The 19,298-nt window shown below is 42.0% G+C and overlaps 1 protein-coding gene across 4 annotated transcripts in view; it reads left to right on the top strand.

Moving 5' to 3' along the window:
* Positions 1–16,917, top strand: part of cntn2 (contactin 2) — a 59,091-nt gene extending 42,174 nt beyond the window's left edge. For all 4 annotated transcript variants that reach the window (XM_020055927.2, XM_010881110.4, XM_020055926.2 and 1 more), the window contains 11 exons: positions 43–170; positions 509–684; positions 2,239–2,359; positions 4,418–4,576; positions 6,452–6,672; positions 6,768–7,002; positions 8,065–8,180; positions 9,450–9,636; positions 11,331–11,443; positions 11,854–12,022; positions 12,338–16,917. In XM_020055927.2, the coding sequence (XP_019911486.2) occupies positions 43–170; positions 509–684; positions 2,239–2,359; positions 4,418–4,576; positions 6,452–6,672; positions 6,768–7,002; positions 8,065–8,180; positions 9,450–9,636; positions 11,331–11,443; positions 11,854–12,022; positions 12,338–12,447 (1,735 nt within the window). In that variant the 3' untranslated portion in view covers positions 12,448–16,917. The remainder of the gene's footprint in view (positions 1–42; positions 171–508; positions 685–2,238; positions 2,360–4,417; positions 4,577–6,451; positions 6,673–6,767; positions 7,003–8,064; positions 8,181–9,449; positions 9,637–11,330; positions 11,444–11,853; positions 12,023–12,337) is intronic.
* Positions 16,918–19,298: the final 2,381 nt, after the last annotated feature.

Genomic DNA, 19,298 nt, shown 5'->3' with positions numbered 1-19,298 from the left:
CAAGTACAGACACAGTAAACCCTGAACTGCTCCATCTCCCAGGGTTACAGTTACTCCAGACGGGATCCTGTGGATCTATAATATTAGCAGGGCAGATGAGGGGAAGTACACCTGCTTTGCTGAGAACTACCTCGGCAAGGCCAACAGCACTGGACACCTGTCTGTCAGAGGTACACACAAGCACGCATACGCACACACACACACACACATGCAGACAATCAGATCAGTGAACTGGACTTCCTTGCCTTTTCTTCTCCTCCTCTTCATCCTCCCTTCTGCTCTCTTTCCCTGATCTCCTCCTCCATAATCTGTTCCCCTTTTTCCTGCCCCCTCCCAACCTTTCCTCTCCCCCCTCCTGCTGTCCTCTCCCCCCTCCCAACCTTTCCTCTCCCCCCTCCTGCTGTCCTCTCCCCCCTCCCAACCTTTCCTCTCCCCCCTCCTGCTGTCCTCTCCCCCCTCCCAACCTTTCCTCTCCCCCCTCCTGCTGTCCTCTCCCCCCTTCCTCCAGATGCAACTAAAATCACCCTGGCACCCTCTAACGCTGACATCAACCAGGGGGAGAACGTCACGCTGCAGTGTCATGCGTCACACGATCCCACCATGGACCTCACCTTCACTTGGGCTCTCAACGGAGCTCTACTGGACCTGGAGAACCCCGCCGGGCCATACCATCGTGTGGAGGGGGTGAGCTATTCAAGCCTCAGTAGAAGAAACCATTGCAATAATGGGGGTGATTGTTAGGATATGGCTAACACAATCTACTGATTCACTTGGCAAATTTTTTTATATTACTACATAGAAGTGCTTTAAATGGCAATCAGAAGTTGAAACAATAACAAAATGTCCTCCCAATCCCTATTTTGGTTAAGAACTAAGAGATATAGCTGGTGAAATTCAACTGTCTCAAGTAGATAGACTGACCAATGGATGGTAAGTCTGATCATCAATGATTTAAAAATGTCATGTTTTAAATATATTGTAGGCGTATATAACCATTGTAATGATAACAGTAATTTTACATGTTTATTTGTAGAGACCATTTACCATGATCAATAAGGTAAAAAGTAAATAACAATCTACCAAAATCGCAAAAATCAATAAATAACCAATGAATCACATTTAATGCCAAATATACACTTATAAAAGCTACATTTAAAAGAGAGGTATTTAGTCATTTTTTTTAACTAGGTAATCTGCCTCTTGACAACTGTAGTTAAAGTATTCCATAGATAGTGTCACATATGAGAAGGCCTTGTCGTCCATGCAGCACAGGGTTGTGGCTGGTATGATCAGGCTGTTTGAGTCTGGTGATGGTTGTGTGTGTACTGGGGAGGACAGTATATTGGTGCATTGCCCCGGAGATCCTTAACGGACTGCTGCAGAATCTTAAATGCAATCCTATATTGAGGTTTAATGCACAGGGGTAATGTGTATTTTGAGGTGTTTGTGGGAGCGTCCTGGCAGCAGCATTCTGGATCATCTGGATGTAGCACTTGTTTCCATTCCAGGTTCATTTTTGGGGGTTCTAAGGATGTACAGCAGTGACTGAGCTCGAGGCACCTCTTAGTTATATTCTTTAAGAATTACTGGGTATATTTAATTTAGTCCCAGAAATGGATGAAGCTATTGTTTCTAATGAAACAGCTTGAACATAGTATTTTAATTTGATTAGTGTGATTAATGAAATTCATAACAATCCAGATAGGTTTAATTAAATTATATTATTAATATAATAACTGTATTGTTGTTATTAGAGATAGCTACACAGCAGACCATATCAAGGAGATCATCCATTATTTAGTCTCAAGTCTTACTAGTCACGTTTTGCTGATGAAACACATCCAGGGTGTGGCTTTGCCGTTTTCCGTTCCTGTGTTTACTGGGGATTAGAATTTCTAATCCTGATCCAAACAAGTTCCGGTCAGCAATGTGATTTTACTACCACTGACGTCGTCTTTGTAATGGGATAGACTTTCAAAGTTGAGTATTGGATGTCATTAAATTTCATTTAAACTGAAGTTACATTCAGTAATACTGTGAAAGGATATGAACACTGAATACCTGACTGGCTTCTTCTCTATCAGACCCACGCGTCTCCAATTAATGAATACGTCGCCACTTCTGAGCAAGCTCTCCCTCTCGTCTCTCCTCTCCGACTCTCCCTTTCTCTGTCTCTATTTCTGTCTGACAATCCATCTTTTTCTAAAACTGCACCCACCCGTTTATTTTCTGTGACAGAAGGAGACGATAGGTGATCTGTTGATAGTGAATGGTCAGCTGAATCAGGCGGGAACGTACAGCTGTACGGCTCAGACCGTTGTGGACAGCGCCACGGCGTCCGCTAAACTGGTGGTCAGAGGTAAGACCCCATTCAAACGGCCAGTTTATTTATTGGTCGTCCTTGAAAAACCTTTGTTTTACAGCTTATTAGAATTGTGCCAGGATCCTTACATTTATCCATGTCCACTAGTCAGCCAGTGAGTGTGGTCTCCGCATATTATTCAGTGTCCCCCATCTCTATGAAACCCTCTATCACAATGTGAGAAAATGACATTGTGTTATATTTGAACAGTATATCTGACAGAGCAGAACCTTGCAGCGCGGTCTGAAAATCCCACCTTTGCAATCGAAAAAGGCCAGTAGTATAAACTTAGCTATAGGCTACTGATATTAACAGTTGCAGTACAGGGTTGTAATCGCTGAGGTGCTATTTCCACGAGGATGTGGTGATTTTTCAGAACTTTTGGCGCAAATCATAACACTTGTAAGAATCCTGCATCTAATATTTTCAAGAATGAATATACAGTTTATTTAGTCGCTTTGGTACTATTATCAATTGTATGTGGTGATTTTTCTAAACTTTTAGTAAGGAGCTCCAAACTGATCACACTTAACACATTAAGTCATGTGTTACAACTGATTTTTACTACTGATTGTACTTGTGATGGTTCACAGCTGCATCAAGATCCATCATCCCCTGAAAAGCCTGAGGTTACAGTAGATATTTTCAATTGCAAGTAGCTACTGTTATAGCAAATAGCATGTGAATCAAACAGTAACAGTAGTCCTATAGTACCTAATGGAAAATGTATTTTAACAAAAGAAGACAATCCTATCAAAAGTTATATAAACCTAATTTATTTTAATATTGTGTCAATGAAACACTGATTATTTTATTGTGTGTTGTACTAGTCAATGTAAAAGATGTTGATGTGTTTGTTGTATATTAAGTTATGAATAATGACCACACACTTGTGAGGATACTACCAAAGTGATAAAAAAAAAAAAACTAGCATTTTAAAATAAAATTATCCTCCTCCAAGTTGGTAAGGTCAAATTTGCAATCATGGCCTTGACTCGTTTCCTTGACTTGTTTCCTTGACTTGTTTCCTTGACTTGTTTCCTTGACTTGTTTCCTTGACTTGTTTCCTTGACTTGGCTTCACAGCAAATGCAGGAAAGTGGAAGACCTGCATGTTTGCATCGTTCTGCTTCTTGTAATGCAGCTCGCTCAACCAGGACGTTTTCACTGGCACATGCTCCGGATGGAACGCAATCCGCAGCCACCAGCCACGATTGAGCTTACAGGGGCCTAACCAACCACAAAGATGGCAACCCTGTCCAGCATCCACCTTAAAAAACAAACATTGGCTTTGGCTGAAAACAAATTGGAGAAAGGCAAACTTGCCAGAAAGTGTGTGTTTACTCGGATGATCAAGCTAAAATGACAATGGCCATGATAAGATTAGGCCTACTAAATATTCATTGTTAGGTAACGCTAATATGACTGATATGTGTGTTTACGTAGGCTACAAGAGAATAGGCCATCTAGCCCTTCAATTCATTTTCCAGTGCTAAATGGAATGACTTATTATTATCTATGCTAATTGATCCCTTAGTGCACACCACTCCTCCAAAAAGAGAAGCATTTAATTTCATTGTCCATCGACAATAATCAGACAAGTCAATGGAACACTGTGTTTCCCAACTCTTCTGAAACTGCTTTAATCAACTGAACTGGAACATCCATCACAGGGATCCTTAAATTTTATGAAAGATCTGCTTATAAAGCTGTCATATTACTTACGGGTACTATGTAAAACCCCTAAGCCCTAAAAGCCTAAAAAGGTTATTCAGACCCAATTTTATTTTTTTTGTAGACCCCCCAAAAACACAAACAGGCATTTGGGAACATCAGGGCTGATCCTGGAAATGAAAGTAAAATGTTTCTCAAACCTTTGTGAATCTGTCTTCAAAACCACAGAAACTCTCGATGAAACTGATCAAATTCTATTTTCATTACATACCTAATCCTCTTCACTCCCAGGTCACAATGAGCCACCGGTGTTGCTTTAGCACCTGCACTACTTTACGTTAGACTCTCTAGTGAGGCCTTTGGTCTGTCTCTCTCTCCTCAGGTCCCCCAGGACCTCCCGGTGGTTTGGTGGTGAAGAACGTTGCTGAGACTTCAGTGGAACTGCGGTGGAGTCGTGGCTACGACAACCACAGCCCCATTGGGAAATATGTCATCATGAGTCGCTCGCCACTGTCCCCCGGTTGGCGAAGGATGAGGACAGGTGAGAGGACCGTTGCTGTCTGTGTGTGGGGTGTGTGTACTTGCATGCTTGTGTGGTTTTGTATGTAGGGATGGAACCCTGGTTTTAGAAGTGAGGGATACAACCAGGAAGTGAGGGATACAACCAGGAAGTGAGGGATACAACGCCGGTCGTCTGCTGTAGGGTCAGGGTCCTCAGACAGAACAAGTATTATATAGGTGGCAAATACTTTTTCTACTAAGAATGTGGATTTTCTTTTTTATTATCAGGAAAGAATGAATTTAGTTTCCACGCGTATCTCTATCACTCTTACGGATAGTTTCAGTTAAGAAACAGATGTAGACGGTGCCTGCTGCCACGATTGGATTGAAGAAAATCTCTCCCTCAGTTCCACCTGCGTTATCAGTGTCCCAAAGACACACACACAGTTCCAGTCGGTCTGAATACAGGAAGTATTCAGACCACTTCACTTTCTCCACATTTTCTTGTGTTATACTCTTAGATTACAATTGATTAAATACCAAAGGTTTGCCCTCAGTCTACAAACAATACCCACTTAATGACATAGTGAAAACATGTTTTTAGAAATGAAATTGAAAGGGTAAATATCTCATCGACATAAATAACAAAAATCCCTCTATTCAGAACTTTGTAGAAGCACTTTTGGTAGCAATCACAGCTTTAAGACTTGCTGGATATGGCTGTACCAGCTTTGCGCACGTGGATTTGAGCAGATTAGATGGGAGTGTCAGTGAACAGCGATCTTCAGGTCTCCCCAGTGTTCAATGCGGTCTCTTTCAGGCGGCATGTCATGTGTCTTTTACTCTACAATAATGGCCTGATTGATGGAGTGCTGCATAGATGGTAGTCTTTCTGATGGGTTCTCCCATCTCCGCAGAGAAACTTTGACCTCTAACAGGTCTATAGAGAATTCCTTGGCTTGGTTTTTTGCTCTGACATGCATTGTGAAGTAAGGGACCTTATGAAGCCAAATGTGGCTTTTCTAGATCATGCCCCATCAATTGAATTTGACACAGGTGGACTTCAAACAAGTTCCAAAGAACATCTCAGGGATGATCAAAGAACACAGGAAGCATCTGATCTGAAGTCAGTGCGTCAAGGCGAAATGTCTAAATAATAACGTACATGTAAATGACTTCTTGCATTTTTCCCGTGAGTTAGTACACATTTCTAAAAACGTGTTCTTATTTTGTCATTGTGGGTTACAGTGTGTCGATGTAGAGGGAGTGGGCGGAGTTACCGGCTCACGCGGGTGTGACGATGCGTTAGAGTGACACGTGTAAAATAACGGAAGACGCATGCCCATCGGCGTGTGTGACGCGCGTAAAAAAGATGGATGACGCGTCGGTGTGCGCGATGCACGCCACCAATGGCAGATGGGCACATGTCGACTGGAAAGGGCACTAGATAGCAAAGGGGCACGTGCTCTGCTTTGCAGCGGAGAACCTTGGCTATTTGACCTAGGGCTACTGTGGGTTAAAACATCCTCAGAAATGTGAATCGAACTGAATAATCATGAAAAAATAGCAGAAATATAGCGTGACTCACTCTGTCCACATGACATCTCATCTAGCTCTAATGCGAGTAAATCCATTATTTTTGATGGCATCATAAATTAGTCAAGCAGGTCTGAGCTTTGGGCAGCAACTCGTAGACAGAGGCTGCAGTAGCCTTCTGGCACCTGGTAATGTGAACAACAACAACAACCCACCCCCACATGTCCTGCAGTGAAAGTCCTCTGTGCGCGCGCGCGTGTGTGTGTGTGTGTTTTCTTATTAGCATTTGTGAGTACAGTTCTACATGGAAGTGTGTTTTTGCATCAACCAGTCCAGTCCTTCATTCTCTCACTCCCCCTCTTCCTCTATTATCCCACAGTCCCTCCTAACATCGAGGGCAATGCTGAGGCGGCTCGTGTGATTGGCCTGTCGCCCTGGATGGACTATGAGTTCCAAGTCATCGCCAGCAACATCCTGGGCAGTGGGGAGCCTAGCATGCCCTCTCACACCGTACGCACACAGCAGGCAGCCCCCACCGTGGCCCCTAGTGGACTGGGGGGAGGAGGAGGAGACCGCAACGAACTCATCATCACCTGGACGGTCAGTGGGGGGGTTTCTGACTGTGCCGGAGGAGGGGAGTTTTGTCCTCGTATATATATATATTGACCTGAAACGTGTTTTGAATCCAAACCCAGCCTATGGCCAGAGAGTACCAGAATGGAGATGGCTTTGGCTACATCCTGGCGTTCCGGAAGCTGGACTCTGCGACATGGATGGTGGAGCGGGTTGCCAACGTGGAGTCGTCGCGCTACGTGTATTCCAACCAGAGCCTGTCCCCGTACTGCCCATTTGAGGTGAAGATAAAAGCCTATAACCGTAAAGGAGAGGGACCATTCAGCCAGATCGCCCTTGTGCACTCTGCAGAGGAGGGTGAGCAACTATGACCCTTAAATATAACCCTAACCCTTAACCTGAACCCTTCAGATGAACTACTGTGGTGCACTCTGGTGAGCAGCACTAAACCTAACACTTTACCAAGGCCATACCCGTAATGCTTAACACTTGAGCTGGATCAGTCTAGTGAGGATCAGTGAGTCAGAATAGACCTTGGGTATGCTTGATAAGAGGGATTAGGGACATTATGATGTACTGCCACAAGGGGGCAGAACAAAAACATGAAAAACAGAGACGGGCACAAAATAATATTAAATACATCAGCATTCTGCAAAGTACTCTACATTTACAACTTCAACATTCTTGGGAACAATGACTTTGTATTGTTTATTTTCTTGGACATTTAACATATGCTTGTTCATCCACTTTAATTAATTCTACTAATTTATTACTCTGAATATTACATGAAAATTCCAAAAGTGAAAACATAAAACCGTAAATTTACTGAGTATTATTATTCCAATAGCTCATTATATAAAATTGCTTATTCACAAGTGCTTATGGCCTTGTGTCATTGCAAACATTCCTAGGCAGGCACAGGAGAGTCCAAGATTGAGACGTGCTCTCCAAACAACATTCCGCCAAGCCATTCTGCTTCATATCACACTGCTGGCTCCCCCTGTGCTTGGAGGAGAACCCATTCACCGATCAATAACCATGATTTAGCTGCACAATCCAAGGTGCACAATACAACCATAAGAAGCTGCTATAGTCCAATAAAGCAAGGAAACTCAACAATAACCCATCCAAACTCAGTCAGTGCTGAGATAATGAGGCAACATGCCATGCCCCCCAGGCATTGTCATCACCAGAATTTGGTCCCATGACGGCAATGACACAATGGTAATGGGGTACTTCTGTACTTCATGCCAGCAGCATAGACATTCCTAAAAATAAACTGAAACACGCTCTTGATACACATCTTCTCTTCTCGGCTGCACTGTGTAAAAGGAGTTCATCGTGCTGACGTGTGCTGTAATATGACTTGACACCCCGACCCTTATTTAACCCCTGACCTTGGACTCCCCCCCCCCGCAGAGCCCACAGTGGCACCGTCGAGGATCAACGCCACGGCTCTGACAGCGTTCGACGTGCAGGTGTCGTGGGACCCTGTCCAACAGCTCAGCGCCAACGGCATCCTCCGAGGCTACGAGGTCAGGACCTGAACACCACCAGCACATACCTTTCATTCTCAAATATACCTCACCGTAGTAGCCCAAAGATTATGATCAAATAGGCTGGGAGGGAAGGGAGCCCTGTGTACTGTTAGAGGACTGGGGTCTCACTAAGCAGGACATGAGTTAATTTTCCTGTTGTATGTTTAAATTAGATTGGAATCAACCTTTTTTTTCCTGCTCTGTTAATGGAATGGGGCAGCATTTGGGTAGCATGTCCAGACATATCCTCTGATCTAGTGATTAACACTGTAAGCAGAGGTAATTGCTACGGTGCTATCAGTTTCCTGGGGCCACAGTCCTCATCTCGACTACTCAGCCTTGATCTTTTATCCTCCAGCTAATAAAGGTTTTTATTAATTTATTAGCTGGGCTGGGTTATGTTGGGATCATGTTGTGTCCGTTGCCAGACAAGATGTTCATTTATCAGGACGGGCCTGTGGGGAAACAATGGGAGAGTCACAGTGGGAGTCATTAATATTATCACAGAGCAACTGCTTTTGGCACACTGACATCTTGTCATGACTGCTGTACACATTTGGAAAAAAATACATACTTGAGAAGTAACAAAATAAACAATGCCTTCAGGTGAACCATCAATTTGTGAAAACATGAGGAAAATATATGTATCAATGCAAGTCAATCTGGCCATCATGAGGCTGATAAATCTGAATAATCCAGTTTCTTCGGCGAGGTCCCAGCATTTGTTTTTGTTGCAGGACATTTTTGTAAAAACATACTGACAACCCTGAAAAAATGTATATAGCTGTCACAGACAAAACAACTCTAAGGTTAGTTTTCCCCCTAGTCTCTGCATTTTTAGAATATGCAAGTTATGAAACCGACATCAATGTGCTCTTGCTAACAGTTTAGCGAACTCACCTGACAGTCTGCCTTACCCCACTCTGAGCTTGACTTCCGTCCTCTGCTTTGCAACACACATGACTCCCCTGCTTGACAACGTTCCAATTGTTTTAGCTTTACACAGGGTACCAATTGTAAAGCCACATTAGTGACATTTCAAGCTTGTGTGGAGTGAGTGTATGGTACAGTCTTAGCTCTGTTACCCATATTTATTTATAGCTTGAATGGCTGGGGTATTAAAGACAATCTCTTGACTTTCTCCACAACACACATGTAGCTGTTTCTAACGGAACGTGATGGCATCACTCTGTCTTGTGGTCTTCTGGGAGTGTAAATGATGTGCCCATGATTACGTAACAAACTGGGATGCCCTGCTGTGTGCAGATTCGGTACTGGCGTCAGCACGAGCGGGAGGCAGCCGCGGACCGCGTGCGTACAGCTGGGCTGGAGACGACAGCCCGTGTGACAGGACTGAGACCCAGTACCCGGTACCATGTTACCGTACTGGCTTACAACAGCGCTGGCACTGGACCAGCCTCACCCAGAACAACAGTCACCACCAGGAGACCACGTACGTCATAAACCAAACACACACACACACACACACACACAGTATTGCCGCCATGAAGACACCACAAGACATAACTCACACAGAACTGTCGTTTCAATCCCCTGGGCCAAACTCTTCACCAGTATCAGATGTGACTCGTGTTCACAGGACTGGATTAGGCGGGGAGTGTAACAATGAGTTCTCCACTGTGGGTTGAGATGGATTGTCCCTACCAGCTGAGAAACCTCAGACGGTCAGACGCACAGTGCCTGGGAGTGGGGATATCCATCATGCACCTGCCTACCAGTATATACCCAGCAAACAGGATGCTTTAAGGATCCCTAAGGCCCCAAACCCGCTGTCGTTCCGGCAACATCTCACAATTTAGTTTGCCTGGTAGTTAGCTTATTGGTGTAAAGGGATTCTAGTGGGGGATTGTAGACTCAGTGCTCTGTTGATTCTGATACAGATAATCATCTCCTTTCTCTGGAGCTCCTGTAGATGATTAGTTACCTTAATCAAGGTTCCACCCACTCTGCCCAGATTCACTGACACACACTTTGGTGATGACATTGAACTTCCCTACCTTATAAAAGAGAATTATATCCAGAAGGTCGGATTTCGAAACCTAACGCATCCAATAATTCGCTCAATGCTCCGTTGACATTTCAGACATGTGTTTCTGGAATTTAGTATTAATATGAAAAGCTTTACCTAAAATATGACAACACTACATGTCTTGGCTCAAAATCGATATCCATCCTACATTTATTGGATTTATGTCCGGTTGATTAGAAAAGAAAGATGACGGGTTCAGGCAGCCTGTCCAGGAGGCACTCAGTCAGAACCGTGGGCTGTCTAGCCTAGACAACTCAATGCTATCAAGGGGTACAGTGGAACACTGGGGACAACCACATGAATGCGGTTGCCTATAGGCCTAATATATTTAATTGCTATCAATAATTAACATACATGCTGGATTCACATTAAATCAAAGAAGCATCAATTAAAGTCAGGGAAACCATTTGGATCCTGACAGATAAATCAGAAACATAGCCAAATCTTTAGGTTTACTTAAAAACAACCTTTGCAACATCCTTAAAAGGCGCTATTGATCTTGGCCATCGTAATCGGCCTGGTAGGCCAAGGAAGACCTCTACAGTGGATGACAGAAGAAAGCACACTATAATGAAATAGAAAGTAAATAACAAATTGTCAAATGATGAATACTGTCCAGGAAAGCAGGGATGTGTGCTCTGCAGAATACTTCACCAGAATAACCTTTGAGGCTACACTGCAAAGTGCAAACCAGTAGCTGTTACTTACAATCCAGGTGTTAAAGGACGAGTGTTAGGCTCGGGCATGTATGGTTGAATCATTAATTCAGCAGCTGATGGCAGCAGCACAATAAATTCTGGTTGTTGCCGACCGATATGCAACCAATTAATAAAAGTGCTTAATTTTTTTAAATTGCAAAACCCAAATGTTGGTGTTAGGATCCAAAAATGTATCACTGGTCCATTTATTGCACAGTACAAACGTGGTTATTTTGAGTTGTAATCTGTTTCTGTGCTTTTTATGTGATCCACCAGATGATAGCTGTATTATTAAGTTGTAGCATTTAGTTCTTCAACACTGTCCTTCCTTCTCATTGCTTGGTTAATTGCTGTTGGAAAGTGAAACCTACCAGTAAGTCTATTATTAAATTTTTTTAGCTCCTGATCGTCCCCCTGCCAATGTGTCCTGGAAGACTGATGGTTCATGGGTAACTGTGAGGTGGGATCATGTAAAGGCCCTAGATAATGAATCGGCTGTATTGGGTTACAAGGTGAGTTATTGTTTGATTGGTGTGTAAGGGTATAGATTTGCCATAGTCAAAGTTCCTAGTCAAAGTTCTTTATACACAATGTTGTGTGTATAAGACACAATGAGCTAATAGAATAGTAAAGAAATAAAAAGGTAAGTAATATAAAAACATAAAAACAAAGTTGATGGGCCACAAAACAAACAAAATTTGACATAGCATCATTAGATAACATTACCATGTGGTGTTTTATAGTGTGCAGTCCAGTGCGTGGATCAAAATATAAGTGATGAAAACATTGTCTAATTTAACAAAGGAAAAATGTAGATAGCCAACAATCATTAAACCAATAATAACGTTTCCATGTTGAGTTTGCCAGAATGTCATTCTTTTTTCAAGGTATATTCAATGTAACAATGACATGCTGTATTCAGGTTCTGTACAAGCACGAAGGCCAGTCTGCGCTGAAGGTTCTGGACAAGGGAAAGAACTCTGTGACCCTGCCACTGCCCAAAGACAACGGCTATGTGGTCCTGGAGATCCGCTCCTCTGGGGAGGGGGGTGACGGAGCAGCTCATGAGACCATTGTCTCCCGTGACTCCGGTGAGACCTGACTGGGTGGATGCCTCCCTTTAACATCTTTCTGTTAAGGGGTTTACTACTTCCCACAAATATGGGTGGGCTAAAGGGAGTTGTAAAGATACCTCCTATACCGGAAATTTCCTTTTAAACCAGTGAGGCGACGTTAAAAACGGCGCAAACAACTGAGATGTAATGACACTGAGATTCGAAGGAAAATTAATTGATTACAGAGTAATCAGTCTAAATCTGACCCCATTCTCCCTCTCTCTCTCTCTCTCTCTCTCTCTCTCTGTATGTGTGTGTGTGTGTGTGTGTGTACATGTCTTTCCTCAACAGGAACTGGAATGATGGTACAGAACCAGGCAGGATCCCTGTGGTCCATTCATGTCTCTCTCCTCCTCACCGGAACACTCTCCCTCACCCTCATTGCCTTACTGGACTTGTAATTTAAGCCAATCCCTGGACATTGTGTTTCATGGTCTAAGCCTATTGGTCAGATTTACCTATCTAGAGGTTTGTTGGGTGGGGTAAGGGGATGAATTTCAACAGGTGGGGTGGGATATGTGCTGTACTATTTTGACACACGTGGGGTGGGGGTATTGTCAAATTAACTAATGGTTATTTTAATCTTTTTATAAGAAAATCAAAGTGACATTTTTTTAAGTGTGTGTCTGTGGGGTTTCATGGGCGCTCAGACTACCTGATTGTCAATTACACTAGTGTAATTAGAACCTGGCTTCATGGGGATATAAGGAGGCTTTTGTCGTTTTCCTTCACAACAGCAGGGCCGTCTGTCACTGTCTCCATGTCTCCTTGCCTTCCCTCATCTGCTTCAAACCCAAGGCCCAAAATCGAACTCAACCTGTGTATGTAGAACATCATGTGTACATATATACAGAATAGACAGCCTCTTTGGTTTGGTCAGATGCTTGACCACCTCACGTTTAAGAGGGGGGATTAAATATTGGTGTCTTAAAACTCATGATTTTTGTTGTCTACTTCAAATAGAACTCACTGTAAATACAACGCTAGCTTAGATTATTGGTCTTTCTTATGACATTTTAGGATTGTCGGCCTGTGTATTTTGTTAAATTGCTTTAATGTTTGTTTGTTTGCAATGACAGCGTCAAGATGATGAACTTCACAGGGCCAAATGAATGTTTACCCTTTTTTTATTGTTTATGTTCAGATAAAAGAACACAAATTGATAAAAATGTTAATCAGCTATGTGTTTACAAAAAAAACATTATATTTTTGGGGTTGGAAATAACCCATCTTTGCCAGAGAATAAGAGGAGTGGTTTTGCCATGGCATTTGTTCAGATAAAAGGATTATAGTGATCACCAAAGTACAGTGATATCGCTGTTATTAGTTTTAAAGCCTATATGAACGCCACCATCTATCACCTACAGTATTGTGTAACATATCCTGTTGTTCATTACCTTTTAATCACACAACGCTTCTGCTATAAATACTGAATGTCTGAGCTCACAGGAGGCACAGCACCAAACCCAGTCTGATAGATAGAGTCTGATAGTTAATCATGAAACTCCTGTGGTATTGATTTTTGTGCTAAGCAAGGAGGATACCCACACACTGATTAAATTAGCAATGGGCAGAATGGCAGCCTGCAGATCATGCTCCAATTATGTAATGTTGTATGTATTAGAGAACTCAGTCAGCCAAACTGAGTTATAACAGTACAGCAGAAAATGTATAATTTCAACATTTGGTTGTGCATTTAGTTGGCATCAGTGTTTTTTTTTTTTTGGTTGACTCGCTCAAGAAGCCCATATTATCACCTTTTGTTCTGTCTGAATAATTTGCCTAGCTTTAGCTATCAGGTGGTATCTAAACATTTAGTAGTCATTTAGAGCTTAAACATTTTTGGCTAGCCATGTTTTGGGCCTGTGAGTCACTGATTAATTTAGGTGGCTCTCATCTTATCATAGTCGCAATATTTCCAGTTACAATAGAAACATGTCAGCCACTGTCTTTGACGAGTGTTTTGCCACTGTCCAAAATGTGGCAGTATTTGAACAGTGAGTATCCTCCTTCCTATATCTGATACCCCTTCATAAAGTCTGTGGAATGTGCATTCTGTACGATACCATGAACTATAGATTTTTTGGTTATTAAAATTGTTTAATGATAAACAGACATTTCAACACAGTTTGTCTGCCCTCAGTAAACCATAGGGAACAGGAAATCTTAGGCAACGTATTCTCCTGTTTTATTCCATATCTGTTGGCCTTAACCAAGCTGCTACATTTTATTCTATGCAGAAGAACCGCTCAAGGTATCAAGCTCTGGGGCACTACAGGGTTTGTGAGTCATCCCACATTGTAATTCTATTTGTGTGATTCCAAAACCTCTCAGGAGTGTAGGTATCCAGAAGGCTTTGTTATGGTTTGGAGGATGTTCAGAGTAGCCCCGCAATTATGTTTGCTATAATAGTCTGGGAGGTAAGAAAATGTCTGGCTGACAGTGTGGTTGGATGACACTTGATTTAAAGAGAATCTATTTGTTAGCATCATTTTACTTTTCAGAGCCAACAACTGTATAGAAATCATTACGATGCAAGGAAGTCTTCTGAACAGACATCCACTGATTGTAAACGTGAGTGAGAAATAAACACATTCAATATAAAACATGTTGAAGACAATCTGATACAGCATTTACCCCGGTATACTCAGTGCCCAATAGTGCCAGTCAAATTGTCCTTATAATTCATCAGCACAGTAGTCCCTGCTTAACTCATGAGGATTTTATGTCAGTCTGTGAAGCTGTCTGCCTCACAGGGTTCAGCATCCTTTTCTATTGGATTGGGAATCTTTTTTTACAAATGTATTGTATGTGGATCACTGTATTGGAGACTGGGGTTGGTTTGTCACGGGGGTTGGTTTGTCACAGGTCTTGGTTTTCACAGGGGTTGGTTTGTCACAGGTCTTGGTTTTCACAGGGGTTGGTTTGTCACAGGTCTTGGTTTTCACAGGGGTTGGTTTGTCACGGGTTGGTTGCCACAGGGCTTGGTTTGTCACAGGAGTTGGTTGCCACAAGGGTTGGTTGTCACAGGGGTTGGGTGTCACAGGGGTTGGTTTCTCACAGGTGTTGGTTTCTCACAGTTGTTGGTTGTCACAGGGGTTGGCTGTCAGACAGCATCTTACTGAAAGTATGGGGTCACAATGATATTGATGTTGTTTATCACAATCTTTGTTTTGCATCTTTAGCATAGAACAGTTTAATTGATTCCATTTGAATTCAGTATTATTCAATACACAGTAATGTGCAGGACAGTTTAATTCAGTATTGCAAAGCACAGCAGTAAATATTATCATGCTGTATAGTAAGTTCAGTCCAGTTGGGTTTAGTATAGTTTAATTCAGTAATATACAGTTTAATTTAGGGCAGTAAAACAACAACAACATGTTGTTTCGTTAAGAGAGTTAGGGTGCGGCTTATTTTATTGAAAAGAGTATTATGCAATATACTAGTTGTAAGAAAAACACTTATCAGTAAAATGTTTGACAGCTGTTCCCTGTCTCTCAATACATTAAAAGAAAGAGGGTAGCAATAAAAATAGCATATTGAAACGGCAGAACGAATGGGTAAAGCCTTTCAACTTGCCTGTCAAGCTACAGGTAAACACGTAGTGCATGATAAGGTATCTTGCAGAAAAAGCACGATCAAACAGATACTAAGGCCTGATATGCTGTTAGCCACAAGACCACACATTTCTGTACACCGTATCACATAAAGTTGTTTAATATCGTTCAAGATAAACTGGTACGACCACCGACTGGGCAGCAGATCTTTTTCCCATCAGCACGGGATACAAGTTAATATTGTAAAGAAACATACTGTCTGTAAACCAGATATGACTTATCAACATTCTGTAGAGGTTTGGTGTAATGTTGTTAGCTCACACTTAGCTCACAAATAAGACGCAAACAATTGTGATCTGCCATTGCTTTGTTTGTAACCCAATGGGGAAGAATGAAAACACCTTGTGTTAAATGATGTTGCCTGAAACGATGTTGCCTTTTTTGTTATGTAATTAAAGATGCATAGTAGGAGATTTAAAAAAAAGATTTAACCAGTAGTTGTGAAAGTGGTGCTCATGAGCCAAGATGGGTCAATGTTTTTTGTGTACTACAATGTCATCCTACTATGTCTGGTATGTTATGAATTTGGTGATCGTAAGATGCCCTTATCAGTTGTGTATGTGAATGTGAATGTTTAAGTCTACCAAACGCTTTTGGTTTTCAAAAATCCCACTGGCTACAGAGACACATTATATCACTTCACCTACAAAAGGCCTCATGATATTTTGCCATTCGCAGTGTGTCAGTGTGACGCCATATATACTCAAAATAGTTTGAAGGCATTGTTCAGTGATGGGAAATCTTGGGCTTGGAAGCAGCCATTGGATTGGACCAGGACAGGGGAGCAGCTTTCATTGATGTCGAGGAAAGTGTTCCCTCAATGACGGATGGCAAAGTCTGATGCCGAAGGCTGTTGTGTAGCAGGGCCATAATTCATCATCTTTCATTATCTCCGTAATACTAAACAGAAATCATGTTCAATAATGTTTCTATCAATGATTGTTTGGTTCATCTCACTTTCTGGTGGAAGCTATGACTGCACTTGAAGTAGTCGTTGCCTGTAATAATAGAGCTAGGATCTTTTATTTTCCCTCAATTGCTAACCTGAACCATAAGGGAAATAACAACATATCTGACTATGTATCAGTGGTAAGGGGAAACCTTTATATTGTTTTCGTCAGCTGAATTGCTTGAAATATTATGTTCTGACACCATTGGGCCATGTTAAATCTGTGATTGAATGGGAATATGACAGGGGAATGACACTTGTAAATATTACTCAATAAACACCTTGGGATTGTATTTAAAACATTCCTTTTCACAGTTTTCTTTTCTTTTTTGAATTTACAAGTCAAAGGGATTGTCAACTGTGTTCTATCATGGGCCCTACAACTCAATACGATATCATTGAATTGTTAAATATGTAAATCATAATCAGAAAGAGTTTTATTGCCAAGTAATTTCCACAAAAGACAAGGAATTTGTTCGGTCCCTGGGTGCAACAATGAATACAAAAGGGAACAAGGGAACAAGGGAAGTAAAAACAAATGAGCATAAAAATAGTAGACTGTGAATTAATAAATTACTAAAAGTGACTAAAAGTATATGTAAGGTGCACGATTTTGTCCAGTTGAGAGTTGTTTGTACATGTGGGAGAGGGTTATAAATGTGTCTGTTGTGTGTATGTGGGGAGCGGGCTATAGTCAATTTGGTTCCAGGGCATGTTCATGAGGCCTACTGCTGTAGGAAAGAAACTGTTCTTGTGGCAGGAGGTTTTGTTCCTCACAGACCTCAGCCTTCTGCCAGAGGGGAATGGACTGAGTAGTCCATTTCTGGGGTGAGTGGAATTAAGCCCCAATATTTGCCGCTCGCCTGCGCATCCTGGAGGGTTGTAGGTCATGTAGTCATGGCAGATTGCAGCCAATCACCCTCTCCGCAGAGCGGATGATGTGTTGCAGCCTGCCCTTGTCTTTGGCAGTGGCTGTAGCGTACAATATTTTGATGGATGAGGTCTGAAAGGACTCTATGATGGCAGTGTAGAAATGCACCACCATAGTCATTGGCAGGTTGAACTTTTTCAGCTGTCATAGGAAGTACATCCTCTGCTGTGCTTTCTTTGTAAGAGAGGTGGTGTTCAGCTCCCACTTGAGGTCCTGGGCGATGGCAGTTCCCAGAAAGCAAAAGAACTCCACAGAGTTGACTGGGGAGACACCCACAGTGATGGCCAGCTGTGCTTCTCCTGAAGTCCACTATCATCTCCACAGTCTTTACGGCATTGAGCTCCAAGTTGTTTTGGCGGCACCAGGACACCAGACGGTCAATCTCCCACCTGTGGGCGAACTCGTCTCCATCAGAAATAAGTCAGATGAGGGTGGTTCAGGAGCTTGACAGAGTGGTGACTGGAGGTGCAGCTGTTGGTGTTCAGGGAGAAGAGTAGGGGGGACAGGACACAACATCACATAGAAACAAATCGATCTGTTTTGGGATGAGGGGGAGTGTGTTGCAACATTTATATTTCCATTTTTCGTTCCATCATTCCCCTACCTTGTCTTATGGTACTTTATCAGATTAGAGAAATATTAGAATAATCTGAGATGCATACAATAGCCAAAAGTGGATATAAAAAGTATACACACCCCTGTTATAATGCCAAGTTCTTGTGATGCAAAAGAATGAATTAAACAATGAAAGATAAATCATGTCAGAACTTTTTCCACCTTTAATGTGACCTATAATGTGAACAATTGAAAAACAAACTGAAATCTTTGAGGGGGAAAAATGTAATATAAAAAACAATAACCTGGTTGCATAAGTGTGCACACCCTTAAACTAATACTTTGTTGAAGCACCTTATGATTTTATTACAGCACTCAGTCTTTTTGGGTAGGAGTCTATTAGCATGGCAATATTTCCCCCCTCTTCTTTGCAAAAGCGCTCCAAATCTGTCAGATTGCGAGTACATTTCCTTTGGGTGATGTGCAGTGTTGTTTTTGCACCAAACATAACTTTCGGAAATTATGGCCAAAAAGATCAACCTTGGTTTCATCAGACCATAACACATTTTCCCACGTGCTTTTGGGGGACTTGATGTTTGTTTTTGCAAACTTCAACCGGGCTTGGATGTTTTTCTTTGGAAGAAAAGGCTTCCGTCTTGTCACCCTACCCCATGGCCCATTCATATGAAGAATACGGGAGATTGTTGTCACATGTAGCACACAGCCAGTACTTGCCAGAAATTCCTGCAGTTCCTTTTATGTTGCTGTAGGCCTCTTGGAAGCCTCTCTGACCAGTTTTCTTCTGGTCTTTTCATCAATTATGGAGGACGTCCATTTCTTAGTAATGTCTCTGTTGTTCCATATTTTCTCCACTTGATGATGACTGTCTTCACTGTGTTCCATGGTATATCTAATGCTTTGGAAATTAATTCTCCTGACTGATATCTTTCAACAATGAGATCCCTCTGAAGCTTTGGAAGCTCTCTGCGGTCCATGGCTTTTGCTCTGAGATGCAATTAAGGAAAATGTCAGGAAAATCCTACTAGAACAGCTGAACTTTATTTATGATTAATCAGAGTCACTTTAAATTATGGCAGGTGTGTAATGACTTCTATTAAAAATGAGTTTGAATGTGATTGGTTAATTGTGCACACATCAATTTTTTCCCCTAGAAGATTTCAGTTTTGTCAATTGAAT

This window comes from Esox lucius, chromosome 17, assembly GCF_011004845.1.
Source record: "Esox lucius isolate fEsoLuc1 chromosome 17, fEsoLuc1.pri, whole genome shotgun sequence".
NCBI classification, from domain to species: Eukaryota; Metazoa; Chordata; class Actinopteri; order Esociformes; family Esocidae; genus Esox; species Esox lucius.
Note: the sequence above shows the minus strand (reverse complement) of the source record. Positions and strands in the feature narration are given on the sequence as shown.